A 12,543-nucleotide genomic window follows, 5' to 3' on the forward strand; every position below is an offset into this window, starting at 1 on the left:
GGGCAAACGGCCAGCTATAGCAATCCATGAATGCTGCTATGTTCTGCTCCCCGCTCATTGATTCAACTAGCAGCAGCTGTCAAACTAAATTGGTTTTATTGTATGCACAAAGCCAAAAACACATGCATTTCACAGCTGGTTTCATAATCACTCGGCAACCGTACCCTACTTTGGCTAAGGTGTGTTGTGCCACCATTGATAGGTAACATTAGATTGGTCAAGAGAAGGCATTGCAGCCACGCACACACTCCCTTGCAACGAGGGTTTCCCTCCAGACGGTCAGTATTTCAGTATTTCGTGAGGCAGATCAAAGCACAAAGGCAGGTTCACACAATTACCAGGTATGAAAGCACTCTGCTGCAGCTGACATTTTTGCTGTTGTTTAAATTGACTTCTTACAATTAGGAAATCAATAGAGAATCATGATGTGGGATGAACAAATGATTAACAGACGATACCCGCCAGGCAGATCAGGAGGGAGGCTCACTGTCGAATCACCGCCCCACAAACAAATCAGAATTAATTAATCAGAATTCAGCTGCAATTCCTGCACTGCAGGGAGCGGGAATTGAGGACCCTTTGGGTCCCTTCCAACTCTACAATGAAATGATTCTAATGGTTAAATAAAGAGTAGGCAGAATGCGTTCTCCATATAAGTTTGGGGCAAGGAAATCAGAAAGGACACACTATAAATAAATCATTTGGAGGGGCCCTAAATTTGGAGGGACTCCTGGAGACAGTGTGAGGACCCCCCCCCCCCAAAAAAAACCACACACACACTTTCTGCAATGCCCCCACCAGCCCTTCACTCATCTTCTGCATTTCACCAATGGTCTGAGCTAGATGTAGTCTAAGGCAGCTTCCTATATGATGCAATTAATTAATTAATTAATTAATTAATTAATTAATTGACCCGCCCATCATCCTAAGGTCCCAAGGCAGGCTGCAACAATTAAAACACAATATATATTTATATATTTAAAAATACAGTTTAAAACAACTTTTCATCACAGAAATAAGGTGGGTCCTAAAAATATACATTTCCAAAATGTCCAAAGAATCCAGGGGTGAAGAAATGAACCTGCAGCCCTGTCCAGTGAAGGTGCCAAGTGCACCTCTGCTGGGAGGGAGCCCCCACAGCTCAGGGGTCACTACCCCTGGCAGCCACCACCACCCCAAACCTCTGAGGACCCCCCCCCGCCAATCATTGCACCTGGAGGGAGGGCCCATTCCTAATGCATAGACCAGTTTCTTGACTAATTGAGAACCCAGGTCACCCCTTGTAAAAATATATGCATGGACGTCCGGCCTGCCTTCAGGTTATCACTCTCCGTACCTCCGTCCCCTTCATTCAGATTTGGGTCAGAGGGCAGGCTTTGGGTGGCAAATGGAGAGCAGGCCCTTTTTTCTGGGGGTGCAGGTGGCACCCCAGTTGGCCAAGAATAAATCCCCCCCTGTTGGGGCTGGCACAAATTTAATAGTTTCTCAGTGCTGGAACGACACCATGGGATTCTCCTGACCTTTAACGGGACGATGCGACCCCACTCCGCCTGCTGCACGTCTCAGTCTTTTACTGGCTCCTGCTTTATTCGCTTTCAAAGGCTGACATTTTAATTGCAATGTTTGTTAACTACCTTGGGGATCTTCTTGCGCAATATAAACACATCTCTCACAAAAACAAATCACATTCCCCAAACGTGTGCAAATTATACGGAGGAAAGTGCTTTAGGTTTCAAACTGTGCTTCACGGAGTCAGGGAGATTTTGAGGCATGGTTCTAAGGGCACTTTCCGACATGAGATTCCAGGTTCAGGTGTGTTCAAAGCAGCGCTTCCGCCTGCCGTTCATACATCAATGGCGGTGGGGGGGGGGGCAAAGGGGAAGACACACTGAAAAGTCCTTGAAGGAGCCCAGGCGAAATCAGCCCCCCAGCAAAGCTGACGGGAAAAGCAGGTTCGCATCCCCCAAGCTCTGCAAGTCAGCTATATCAGTGCACACATATCCCAAAACGGGGAGCTTGCTTCCCCTGCCAAGCAGAGCGCCCTATGCAGGAATAAAACCTCTGCGCCTCTCTCCTCAGCACCAGCAGACGACTGCCAGAGACACCTCCAAGCGGCTGTGCTGCAGGCCTGGGTTCAAGCAGGACTCTGCAGAGTCCCACAGGAGGAGCCTTCTGCAAGGCTGTCTCCCTCCCTCTCCAAGGCTGGAGCTGTTCCCGCAAGCCAGGCAGCGACCTCTGTGAGCCTGCCGTCTTTGTGGGGTCAGCCCGGACAGGGCGCTGTTGTGGGTTCAGCCAGCAGTATCTGGCTCAAGGGAAGGGCGAGGGTCCACTTGGGGGGCTGAAGCTGCAGGAGGCTTCCCTCCCTCCCTGCTCCTCCTCCTCCTCAGGACCCACATCTTGAGGATCAACTATCTCCCAGGCTCCAGGGCAGTCTTCTGGCGAGTTGCTTTTGCTCCTCCCACGGTACCAGAGGCCAAAACTGCAGGCAGAGAGAGAGAAGAATGAGAAAGAGAAAGAGAAGTGGAGTTTGGCAGAGGTCAAGAAATGCCCTACAGAAGAACCAGAACACTTGCTTTTGAGTGGAGTTTTTGCATCTTCGATTTGATTTCACTGCTACCATTTGCAGGATTATTAGAGTTTGTGATTGCTGGCTGAGATTTTGTGTTTTTTTGTGTTTCTTTTTTGTGTGCTTTGTTGTACATGTTAATTTCTATTTTGATGCTGTGAAACCACTCCAAGTTCTCATGCAGAAAAATAAACATGATATAAATAATAGACTGATTGGTTGGGTGAGAGTTTGGAGGCAGAAATGCCGGGTGTCCAGCCCATTCCCCCAGCTAAGAACCATTCCAGGAGCCCCACAGCAGCCGGGTGAGGCCAGAGGGCGCCCATCTAGTCCGGCCTCCTCTGCTTGCAAGCAGGACCTGAAGGCAACAGCTACTCTCCCCGCTTGCAATTCCCAGTCACCAGTATTCAGAGGCATTGACTGCTTGTGCTGCCCATTACGACCAGCAGCCACTGAGAGCCTCACACTCCAGGGTTACTGTGGGAATCAAAGGGGAGCGGAGAACCATGCATTCCTCACTGTGCTCCTGGGAGCATATATAGGAGGATAAATGTGGGATATAAAAATAATTGTTTTTTTTTAAAAAAGCAGGTATAAAACTGCTAAGGTTGTAGCATGATTAAGCCATCCCTGAGAACTCAGAACAGCTTTCCCTAACCAGATTCCCTCCAGATGTTTTGGGCTGCATCTACCAGGCAGCATAGCCCCACAGCTGGGGGGTCCAAAACATCTGGAAGGCACCAGGCTTGACAGGTTTGTAAATGCAAAACCACCCTTTGCAGGCTCCTGCCTCTTCTCCAGCCGCTGTGATCCTGCTCCACTCAGGCTGATTAAACTGGAGGCTGCCTTCAAATTAAACCTGTTTAATTCTGAATTTAAGATCGCCATCTGCCGCCCAGCGGCTCTCCTCCTCGTCCTTCTCTTGAAGGCTCTGCAGGCTTGGACTGGCTGGGGCCGGTTCGCTCTCTGTGTGCAAGCTGTCCTGCTGCCCGGCTGCTCTTCCGGAGACGGGTGCCCCTACCTCTCACTCCAGCCAAAGCAGCCACCCCTCTGCCAAGGGGGCTCCACTTACAAGCTCCGGATCTTGGACTCAGGGAGGCGGCCGTCCACGCAGTCCGAGCCCGTGGGGGACGCCAGCCACACGCCCTCCTCCTCTTCGTCACTGGGAAGAGAAAGGTCAGGCCGTCAGGTCTTTTGCCAGTGGGGTCCGAGCACAAACTGGAACTGGAGGTTTGCACAGCCAAAGCAGGTTGAAGAAGCGCTTTGTCGCCCGAGCACAACCGATTTCTGCACTGCAGGGGGTTGGGCTAGATGACCCCTTGGGTCCCCTCCCAACTCTGCAATTCAGTGAAACCAGCAGAAGGACCTCCAGAGGCGTGCACAGCATGACCCAGGCACCTGCTTTCAGCCAGGGCAATGGGGTTGTTTTTTAAAGAAGGGTGGGATATAAATTTAATTGACGACAATAATAATGTGTACCAATTTGATTCCCTTCCCATCTTTATTCTTTCCTTTCTCCTTCTGTGTTGGCACTCCTATTTGGGGACTTCAGAAATGGCTTTTTTCTGGCCCATGTAGGACCAGTCTGGATAGTTAGCCTTGGTGAAGACTTGACGTTTTTATCCCCAAAGAAGTTTTTGATTGAGTTTCCACTGAAATGAGGCTGCATTTTAATGTATTAAAGTTGTATTTTAATCTTGTTTTTTAAGCTGTATTTCAATCAATTGTTTTTATATTTGGTGTTAGCCTCCCTGAGCCCGGTCTTGGCTGGGGAGGGTGGGATATAAATAAATTGTTGTTGTTGTTGTTGTTGTTGTTGTTGTTGTTGTCACCACAGAGGCTGGGAGCTTGTGTTACTCTGGTTGACGCTGGACTACAACTCCCATCGTCCCTGACCATTGAGCTGCTGGGAGTTGGAGTTCAACAGAAACCGGAGGACCACAGGTGAGCCATCTGTGAGGAAGTGTAGGATAGACTGCCCTGCTCAGCAAGACATTCTCAGTCCGCCAAATTCAGTCCCAGCCAGGCCTGTCCCAGTGCATCCACAGCGACCCAGTGCCAGGAGCTTCCTCAGCCACCGGCTCTTCCTGCCAGAGTCCCAGGTTGGCCAGACAGACACTGGCCCTGCAGGTATTCCTCAGGCGGAGGCAGCGGGAGACTCACCTGCTCAGGGGCTCCTCTGCTGTGCCCAGCATCTTGGCCCGGATCTTCCTGCGCTGCTTCTTGATGGTGGATTTCACGGCGTCCAGGAGGAGGCTGGGAATCCGCTCATCATTCAGCAACTCCCTGCGGGGGTGAAGAGAGGCAGGAGAGTCTCAGGAGAGCCTTGGAAGGAAGGAAATGGACTCTTCCCACCAAAGGGAGGCAGAAGGGCCTGCGCCTCCCTCACACCCAGGGATCTCCGGGGCTCAGGAGCACAGGATTTGGGACAGGGAAAAGGAAGGACTGCTTTGCATGGCTCATTGTGAAACTGTGGAACTCCCTTCTGCAGGAGGCAGTGATGGCCACCAACCTAGATGACTTTAAAAGGGGATTAGACAAGTTCACAGAGTCTCAGGCCATCCATGGCTACTATCTGCAATGACTGACATTATTGATTGTATTGATTTAACATTCCTGTTTAATTTGAAAGTTGCTTTGAGTCATTTTTACGGCATCTAACAACGTTCCAAACACCTGTGACCTTTCAGATCAGCCTCTCTCAACCTGTGGGTCCCCAGATGTTGTTGAACTACAACTCCCATCACCCCTAGCTAGCAATGCCAGAGCTTGGGGATGATGGGAGTTGTAGTCCAACAACATCTGAGGACCCACAGGTTGAGAACAGCTGTTCCAGATGATCCTGAGCTCCCACAGTCAGCGGTCAGGGTTGGTGGGAGTCAAGAAGAGCCCACAGCTGGATCGGGCCAAAGAGAGTCCATCTAGCCCAGCCTCCTCTCCTCACAGTGGCCAGCCAGATGCCCCCAGGGGGAGCCCAGCAGCCAGCAGGACCCGAGGGCAGCAACACTCTCCCCACTTTGGGTTCCCAGCCACTGGCACCCCAGAGACATTTACTGCCTCTGCCCCTGGAGGGAGAACAGAGCCCTGGTGTTTAGAAGCCTTCGATAGCCCTCTCCTGCTCCTCCTCTTTTAAAGGCACCCAAGTCAGAGGCCATCCTTACATCTTTTAAGCCACTTAACTCGGGAGGAAGTTGTGGTTGCACAAGACCTGGTCGGCCACAGCTTCCCCACTTCTTAATTTAAGGTAAAGGTAAAGGGACCCCTGACCATTAGGTCCAGTCGTGACCGACTCTGGGGTTGCGGTGCTCATCTCGCTTTATTGGCCGAGGGAGCCGGCGTACAGCTTCCAGGTCATGTGGCCAGCATGACGAAGCCGCTTCTGGCGAACCAGAGCAGCGCACAGAAATGCCATTTACCTTCCCGCCTGAGCAGTACCTATTTATTTACTTGCACTTTGACGTGCTTTCGAACTGCTAGGTTGGCAGGAGCAGGGACTGAGCAACGAGAGCTCAGCCCATCGTGGAGATTCGAACCGCTGACCTTCTGATCGGCAAGTCCTAGGCTCTGTGGTTTAACCCACAGCGCCACCTGCGTCCCTTACTTCTTAACTTACAGGAACCCAACTCTTGGATAAAACTGCACATCCCTCTGCTTAGGGATTTGGTCCTCTAAGAGCAACTGGCCAGTAGGAGCACCTGGCTTCCCCCTCCCTACACCCAACATAGGATCATAGACATGGAGAGTTGGGAGGGACCCAAGGGGTCATCCAGTCCAACCCCCTGCAAAGGCAGGAATAAACTGACCGCTGGTAATAGGCCAACTCCTCTTGCACCAGGAACAGGCTGGTCTTGAGCTCGTTGCGCTCCTGCAGGATCTGCTGCAGCTCTTCCTTCGAGTAGGACCTCCTGCCCTGGCCGCTGCCAGGAAGCTCCTGGCCAGGCACCACCTCCTGGTCCTGCGAGAAGGTGGGGAGAGGTCAGGACCCCCATCCCACTAGCCTGGCCTCCCGCAGACCACCCTCTCTGGAGCCCATCGAGGGGGGTCTGCAGAGGGCAGCAATCACCAACTTCGTGCCACCCAGATATTTTGGACATCTGGGCTGATGGAGAGCACCAGGTTGCCACAGACTGGCACAATACAAGACTATTACTGTAAACTGAGGTCTGCCAGTATTTTCACAAGTCGATACGTAGTTCTGGGTTACATCCTCTCACCGTGGCGCTAGTCCTCAAGGCCTCTTGTGCTGCCCCCGCAGCCTTGCTCAGCCTCTCCACCTCTTGGCGGGCCTCCAGCAGGGCGCTCTCCAGCTCCTCCTTCCTCTGCAGGGCGCTCTGCAGCTGGGCCTGGACGATGGCCAGCTTGCGGCGAATCTCCTCGTTGACCGTCATGAAGCGGTTCAGCTGCTCCTGCAGCTGAGGACACAGGCACTGCGTTGCCGGGGGTTGGGCTGGATGACCCCAGGGTACCTTCCAACTCCGGGGTGCCATGGCCCACAGTGCCAGCCCCACACTGGGGAGGGGGAAAGGGGCCCTTGCACGCAGGACACAGCGCTGCTCTCACGTGCCGCGGGAATGGCGCTGTGCGCCTGCCAGTCCCCTCCAGGCCGGCCCCTGTGCCTGCCCACCCTCACGCCCCCTTACCGCCTCGGTGTCCCGGGCCTTGCAGAGGATCTCGTGGGCCTGGGCACGGATCTCATCCCGCTGCTTGTCCACCACCTCCTTGAGGCGCAGCATCACCTCCTTCTCTCTGCGCTGGGTGCTCTCTGGACAAGGACGAGAGAGCTGAGTGGCGCCCCTGGGCGGACAGTCACAGCACCCACCACCCCCAGCTCTGACAGGGTCTTTGGTTGCCTTCATAGCCCCAGACACTCTTCCTGACCTGGCATTTGCCCATGGTATTATTACTATTTATTATTATTATTATTATTATTATTATTATTATTATTATTATTATTATTATTATTATTATTCATGTGTATCCCACCTCTTCCCCAGACTCAAGGTGGCTTCCACAAATGGAAACAACTACACAGATAAAATCCAAAAAGCTAAAATCACATAAAAGAAATGCAATCAGGCCTTTTGTAAAATTAATATCAGGGAGAATTTTGGCCGGTGCAAGTTCTCCCTGCGCTCAGATAACTTGCGTAGATCTCCAAGAGCAGCCACCACCAAGAAGGTCCCCTCGCACGTCCCCACCAAGCACCCCTGTGAAGGTGGTGGGACTGAGACAAGGGCCTCCCCCAAAGATCTCAGAACCCAGGTAGGTTCATATGAGGAAACAGAGGCTTTCAGGTGTCCCTGCCGTCATCCTAGGAAGCAGTCAGGCCTTCAAGGGAGGCAGCTCCATCAACCTCAGCTGGCCCGTCCATCCACCCCCCACCCAGCTACTGAACAACCAGCCCAGGGCGTGGTCTTGCCTGTCAGCTCCCTCCCCTCCATCCTCAGTCTCCGTGTCCGGAAGGACTCAACAAGGAGGATGGGGACAAAACTGGAAGGACTTGGCTCGGCCTCTCTTTGGGCTTGATAAGAACACCAGAAAACCCTCCTGCATCAGGCCAGCTTCCTGTGCTCACAGTGGCTGACCAGGTGCTTCTAATGGGGAACCTGCAATCAGGATTGGATCACAAGAGCCCTTTTCTGTGGCTTCCAGCAACTCTCTCTGACTGCAGAGGCAGAGTAGAGCCATAGTAGCTGTCAATAGCCCTTTCCTCCTCCTCCATGGATTTTTCTAATCCTCTTTCAAACCATTCAGGTTGGTAGTTGGTCCTCACTGCCTCCTGTGGGAAGGAGTTCCACAGTGTAACTCTGCGCTGTCCTTTCATCCTGTCCTGAATGTTCCCTGAATCTCCCTTCTCCTCGGTCTCGGGGGGGGGGGGCAGGGACAAAACTGGAATGAGTTGCTTGATAAGAACATTGTGGGGTGGAGTGTGCCTGCCTCTCCCCAGAGATGCAATGCAGGGCAGTGGATTTGGCCGCAGGCCGGAGTGTGGAGACTGTGCCTCCGTCACTACAAAACCTGCCCTGTTTCTAGATCCATCCAGCTGTTACAAAACACCCTAAGCCTCCATTGACCTCCTTCCAGAGGAAGCTGGGTGTGGGGAAACGCTGCTCCTGTTGAACTCCGCACTGCTTGGGGGACTGGGGGTGACCGTGGACGGTAAGCGGTTGAACAAGTGCACAAGCCTCCCTGCTGTGCTGACACACAGCCCAAGTTGCTGCTCAAAGCACCCAGTCCAGCAGCAGCCAAGCCAACGCCTTTTCATGGACCAGCTGAATGTCAAGGGTTTTCTCTTTTTCAAAAACAAGGCAAGGAGAGAGGGAGGGAGGGAGGGAGAAAGTGCAGGCTGCAAAGGAGAAGACAGAAGCGCCACTGTGTGAAGAGGGGCAGCCCTCTTCCTCTCCTCTGCACCCACCCACTCATCTGGGCCTTGGCTTCAAGTTCCCTGCAGAGACTTCCAGGCTCATTTACCCGGAGGGGAGAGAGCGCCCAGCCTCTGAGTCTAAAGGAAGCTTTTTCAGCCTGGGGGCCACATTCCTTCACAGACAACCTTCCAGGGTCCACAGGCCAGTGGTAGGCGGAGCCAGGAGCAAAAGTGGGCGGAGCAACACAGATGCAACTCCCACTTCTTTGTACAGGGCTGCATTCCAGCCACACACAGGGCAAAGACATCAACACATCTTCTCCAACCAGTCAAGCAAGAGAGATGTCACAGCTCAAGGAGGACAGTGGGGATGAGGCCAGGTGAGGCCCATGGCCTGAGGGCCAGAGGCAAAGGCCTGGACAGCTGCATTTGGCACTTGGGCCTAAAAGTCCCTTCCCTTGTTCTAAACCCAAAGCAACAATTTAAAAACTCAGAAGAGTGGTGAGGTACAAGAGTCAGAAGTCCTGCTCCTCCTTAGCAACAGGCACTAGCCAATAGCCACCCACACCCAGAGATGTAGAGGTCCAGGGTTGCAAATTATAAGATTATTGCATTATCTTAGAATGTTGCATAATCATAGAACCGGGCATGGCTATGATTATAATGACAGGACCCTGCACTTCTGAATTTACCACTACACTACTGCCCACAACTGCCCGGCTAAAGCAGGTGAGGGCAGCCAGTGGGTCTCAAACCTCCATTGTGTCTCAAGACAGACAGATGCCAGCCAGACTGCCCACAACATTCAGACAACTGCATTTCACACATTAAGTAAAGCAGGCCAGATTAAGGGAGGGAGGGAGGGAGGAAATGTAAGAAATGCAACTGAATGCTGAAGAAACGCCTCCCTTTGTCACAGAAAAGTGTGGCATTCCTAGAATCACAGAATCATAAAGGTGGAAAGCACCCCAGGGGTCATCTAGTCCAACCTCCTGCAGTGCAGGAGAGGAAAAACCAGATTTCTCCATTGTCTGCAACCTGTGAATGCGACCTGCCCAGTTATTTGCACTATAGTTGCTTGCTCTTGCTCTGGGAGGCCCCTCCAGCCTGTCTCCTCGCTCTGGTTTCCTCCACGCCCTGGCAAGCCAAAGGAGGAGAAAGCAAAAGAGAAACAAGTTGCACACGAGGAAGCCCTTAAAGAGGACAAGGTCTTGGGCAGTCCCAGGCAGGCAGCACGCAGCAAGTCATTAACCAGCTGGCAGCACGTCTCCCACAGCCACGTGGGTTGCATTTACACCAGTCACGAGGCAGGCGAGTTTCTGCCCCACCCTGGGAGATTCCCCCAGGCCAGGCACAACAACCCCACATGTCAGTCCAAGTGCCTCTTAAGGCACCTGAGCGTGGCTGGTGCAGTCCGTCCCCCCAATCCCGCCTCCCTTGCATCTCACCTTCCTGGGACTGGGTGCCGGCCAGCTGGGCCAAGAGGCGCTGGTTCTCTGCTTCAGCTTGGGCCAGATGGCTCTGCAGGAGACACGCTCTCTCCTGGGCCTCAGCCAGCCGCAGCTCCAGAGCCTGAGGAAGAGGAGGGAGAGGAAGCTGGACCAGGGAAGGCTCAGGGGCATGTGTGGAGAGATGGAGGCAAAGCGCTCTGCGGGCAGCTCGCCCTGGGGGCTGTTTGAGGGCAGCCCTCTAGACATTGTGAACTGCAGCTCCCATCAGGCACTGCCAGCCGGCAGGTTGGCAAAGGTTGTCCTATTAGGAAACCTCTTGGCAACTGGACTCAGGCAGAGCCACTTCAGGAAGAGGACAATGAGGCAGCTGGGACCTAGCAATCGCCCCCCTCCCCTCTTCCCAGGGGCACAAAACCAGCCTTGGCCTCCTGGGGGCCAAAACTGGGGGCACACAGAGAGGCCCACGTGGAAAGTCCTGCACACAGCTGCTGAACCGACCTGGGAAGGGAGCAGGGCCCCCCAAGGAACACCCAAAGGTGCCTTTTTAGACGGAGTCTGCCCGCTGATGCATCCAGCGCAGTAGGGTCTAGGGAAGGTTTGCTATTCCCAGCCGGCGCCCCCCGGCCTCCCCAAGGTGCGCTTTGGCGCCCAGCTGCGTTCTCTCCCTCCCTCCCGTTTCCACTCGGACAGTGCCAGGATTCAGCCCTCGAGCGCGCCCGTCAGCTGGGTCTCTGAGCGCGTGCAGAGAGCCACCCTCCCACCGCCGAGCTCGGCCTCGCCGCCCACCTGCGCCAAGTCCCGCGTCGGGCCCGGCGAGGGCTCGCCGGCCTCCTGCAGCTGCCGGGCCCGGCCCGGCCCCTCGTCCCGCTCCGGCCCGCGGCAGGCCAGCGCTTCGAGGAGCTCCAGCAGACGCACCACCTGCGGCACCAGCCCGGCCACGGCGCCCGGCCCGAAGAGGCCCGACAGCCGCTGCAGCTCCGAGCCCAGCGCCCCCGCCAGCCGGTACACGGGCTCGGCGGCCGCCGGCCCAGGCGCCCTCCGCTCCGGCGGAGACTCCATGGAGCCAGCCAGCAGCGCGGGGCGCCGTCCCCGGAGTCCCAGCCGCCGCTCGCCTCGCCTCCTCTCCGGGGCAGCCGCGGCCAACGGGGAGGCGCCGCGCCGCTCCGCCTCCTGCCCGCCTCTCCGCCGGGGCGACTCGGGAGCGCAGAGAGCGGCGGGCCAAGGCGGCCTGGCTGCCCCGGGACCTGCCAGCGGACTTTGGGCTCCTGTGACGGCGGCAGTGACGCAGCTCGGCCCCCGGGACTCCCTGATGAGCCGAGGGAGGGAGGAGCACCCAGGGGGGCTGCTTCGGGGGGGGGTTTCCTTCGAGGGAAAAGCAGCGCGGGGAGGATTTTTCAGGTGGTGCCAAAATAACGCCGTCCGTTTGTGCCCCTTGAAAGGGAGGCGCAGGCGGCAGAAATGCCACGGGCTGCCTCCCTAGTTGATGGTTCTTGCGTCAGTCCGCACTTTCCCTCCGAGGAGTTGAAGGGGGATTCCCTTTATCCTCACGACAAGCGAAGGAGCCTGAGAGAAGCGGCGACCTGCTCAAGGTTACCCCGTGAACTTGACGACTCAGCAGGGGTTTCCAATGCCCTCGCCTGCCGCTCTAACCATTGCACTGCACTGCTGGGGATTTCCTGGCAAGCTTGTCCTAGCCCAATTGGTGGCAGTTAAGGGTAGGCGGCCAGTGTTTCTTTCAGAAGGCAAAAAGCCTGGATGAGGCCCACCTCCCTCACCCAGTGTCCTGTTTCCCACAGCTGCCAGACTCCCCAAAGGGAAGCTGGCAAGCAGGACTCAGCGCAACAGCCACATTATTCCTGATTGCAGCTTCCAGAAACTTGTGGCGGCAGCTGCCTTGGCTTGCGGCCAGTTTCATTGCCCAGGGGAGGGTCCAGGCAGCAGGTGGCTTATTGGCAGCCCTGAGCACCTGCAAGAAGCATCTGTGTGGCAGCAGCACTCTTCGACCATCTAACCCTGTTCAACATGCTCCGACTGGCAGCAGCTCTCTAGAGGAGTCTTTCGTATCAGCAGGAGGCTTTTAAGTGGAGTTGCTGTTGGGGATTGAACCTCCTGCCTACCAGAGCCCCAATGCTGAGCCTGGCCACTCCGTATCTGAGCCTAGG

The 12,543-nt window shown here is 54.9% G+C and overlaps 1 protein-coding gene across 2 annotated transcripts; it reads right to left on the minus strand.

Annotated features, from left to right (window-relative positions):
- Window positions 1-79: 79 nt before the first annotated feature.
- On the minus strand, window positions 80-11,474 carry RILP (Rab interacting lysosomal protein). Of its 2 annotated transcripts, none has more exons than XM_081172169.1 (8): window positions 11,168-11,474; window positions 10,379-10,502; window positions 7,207-7,328; window positions 6,781-6,972; window positions 6,370-6,521; window positions 4,730-4,852; window positions 3,639-3,728; window positions 80-2,479 (listed from the first exon to the last, which is right to left on the minus strand). In XM_081172169.1, the coding sequence occupies exons 1-8, from the start codon at window positions 11,438-11,440 to the stop codon at window positions 2,308-2,310; spliced, it is 1,248 nt and encodes a 415-aa protein (XP_081028295.1). In that variant the 5' UTR covers window positions 11,441-11,474; the 3' UTR covers window positions 80-2,307. The 2 variants fall into 2 exon arrangements, with proteins under 2 accessions (XP_081028295.1, XP_081028294.1); XM_081172168.1 differs by having other exon boundaries at window positions 6,781-6,978; window positions 11,168-11,462.
- Between the last annotated feature and the right edge of the window lie 1,069 nt (window positions 11,475-12,543).

Source organism: Podarcis bocagei (genome assembly GCF_964188305.1).
Source record: "Podarcis bocagei genome assembly, chromosome: 15".
NCBI classification, from domain to species: domain Eukaryota; kingdom Metazoa; phylum Chordata; class Lepidosauria; order Squamata; family Lacertidae; genus Podarcis; species Podarcis bocagei.

Bases quoted from the DNA above. Each gene is read 5' to 3' on its own strand.
- RILP (XM_081172168.1), bottom strand. From the start codon at position 11,440: ATGGAGTCTCCGCCGGAGCGGAGGGCGCCTGGGCCGGCGGCCGCCGAG. The intron at 6,522-6,780 runs GTGAGAGGATGT...ACCTTCTCGCAG, and splicing joins CCTTGAGGACTAGCGCCACG to GACCAGGAGGTGGTGCCTGG. The intron at 4,853-6,369 runs GTCAGTTTATTC...TCACCCCCGCAG, and splicing joins GAGTTGGCCTATTACCAGCG to GGAGTTGCTGAATGATGAGC.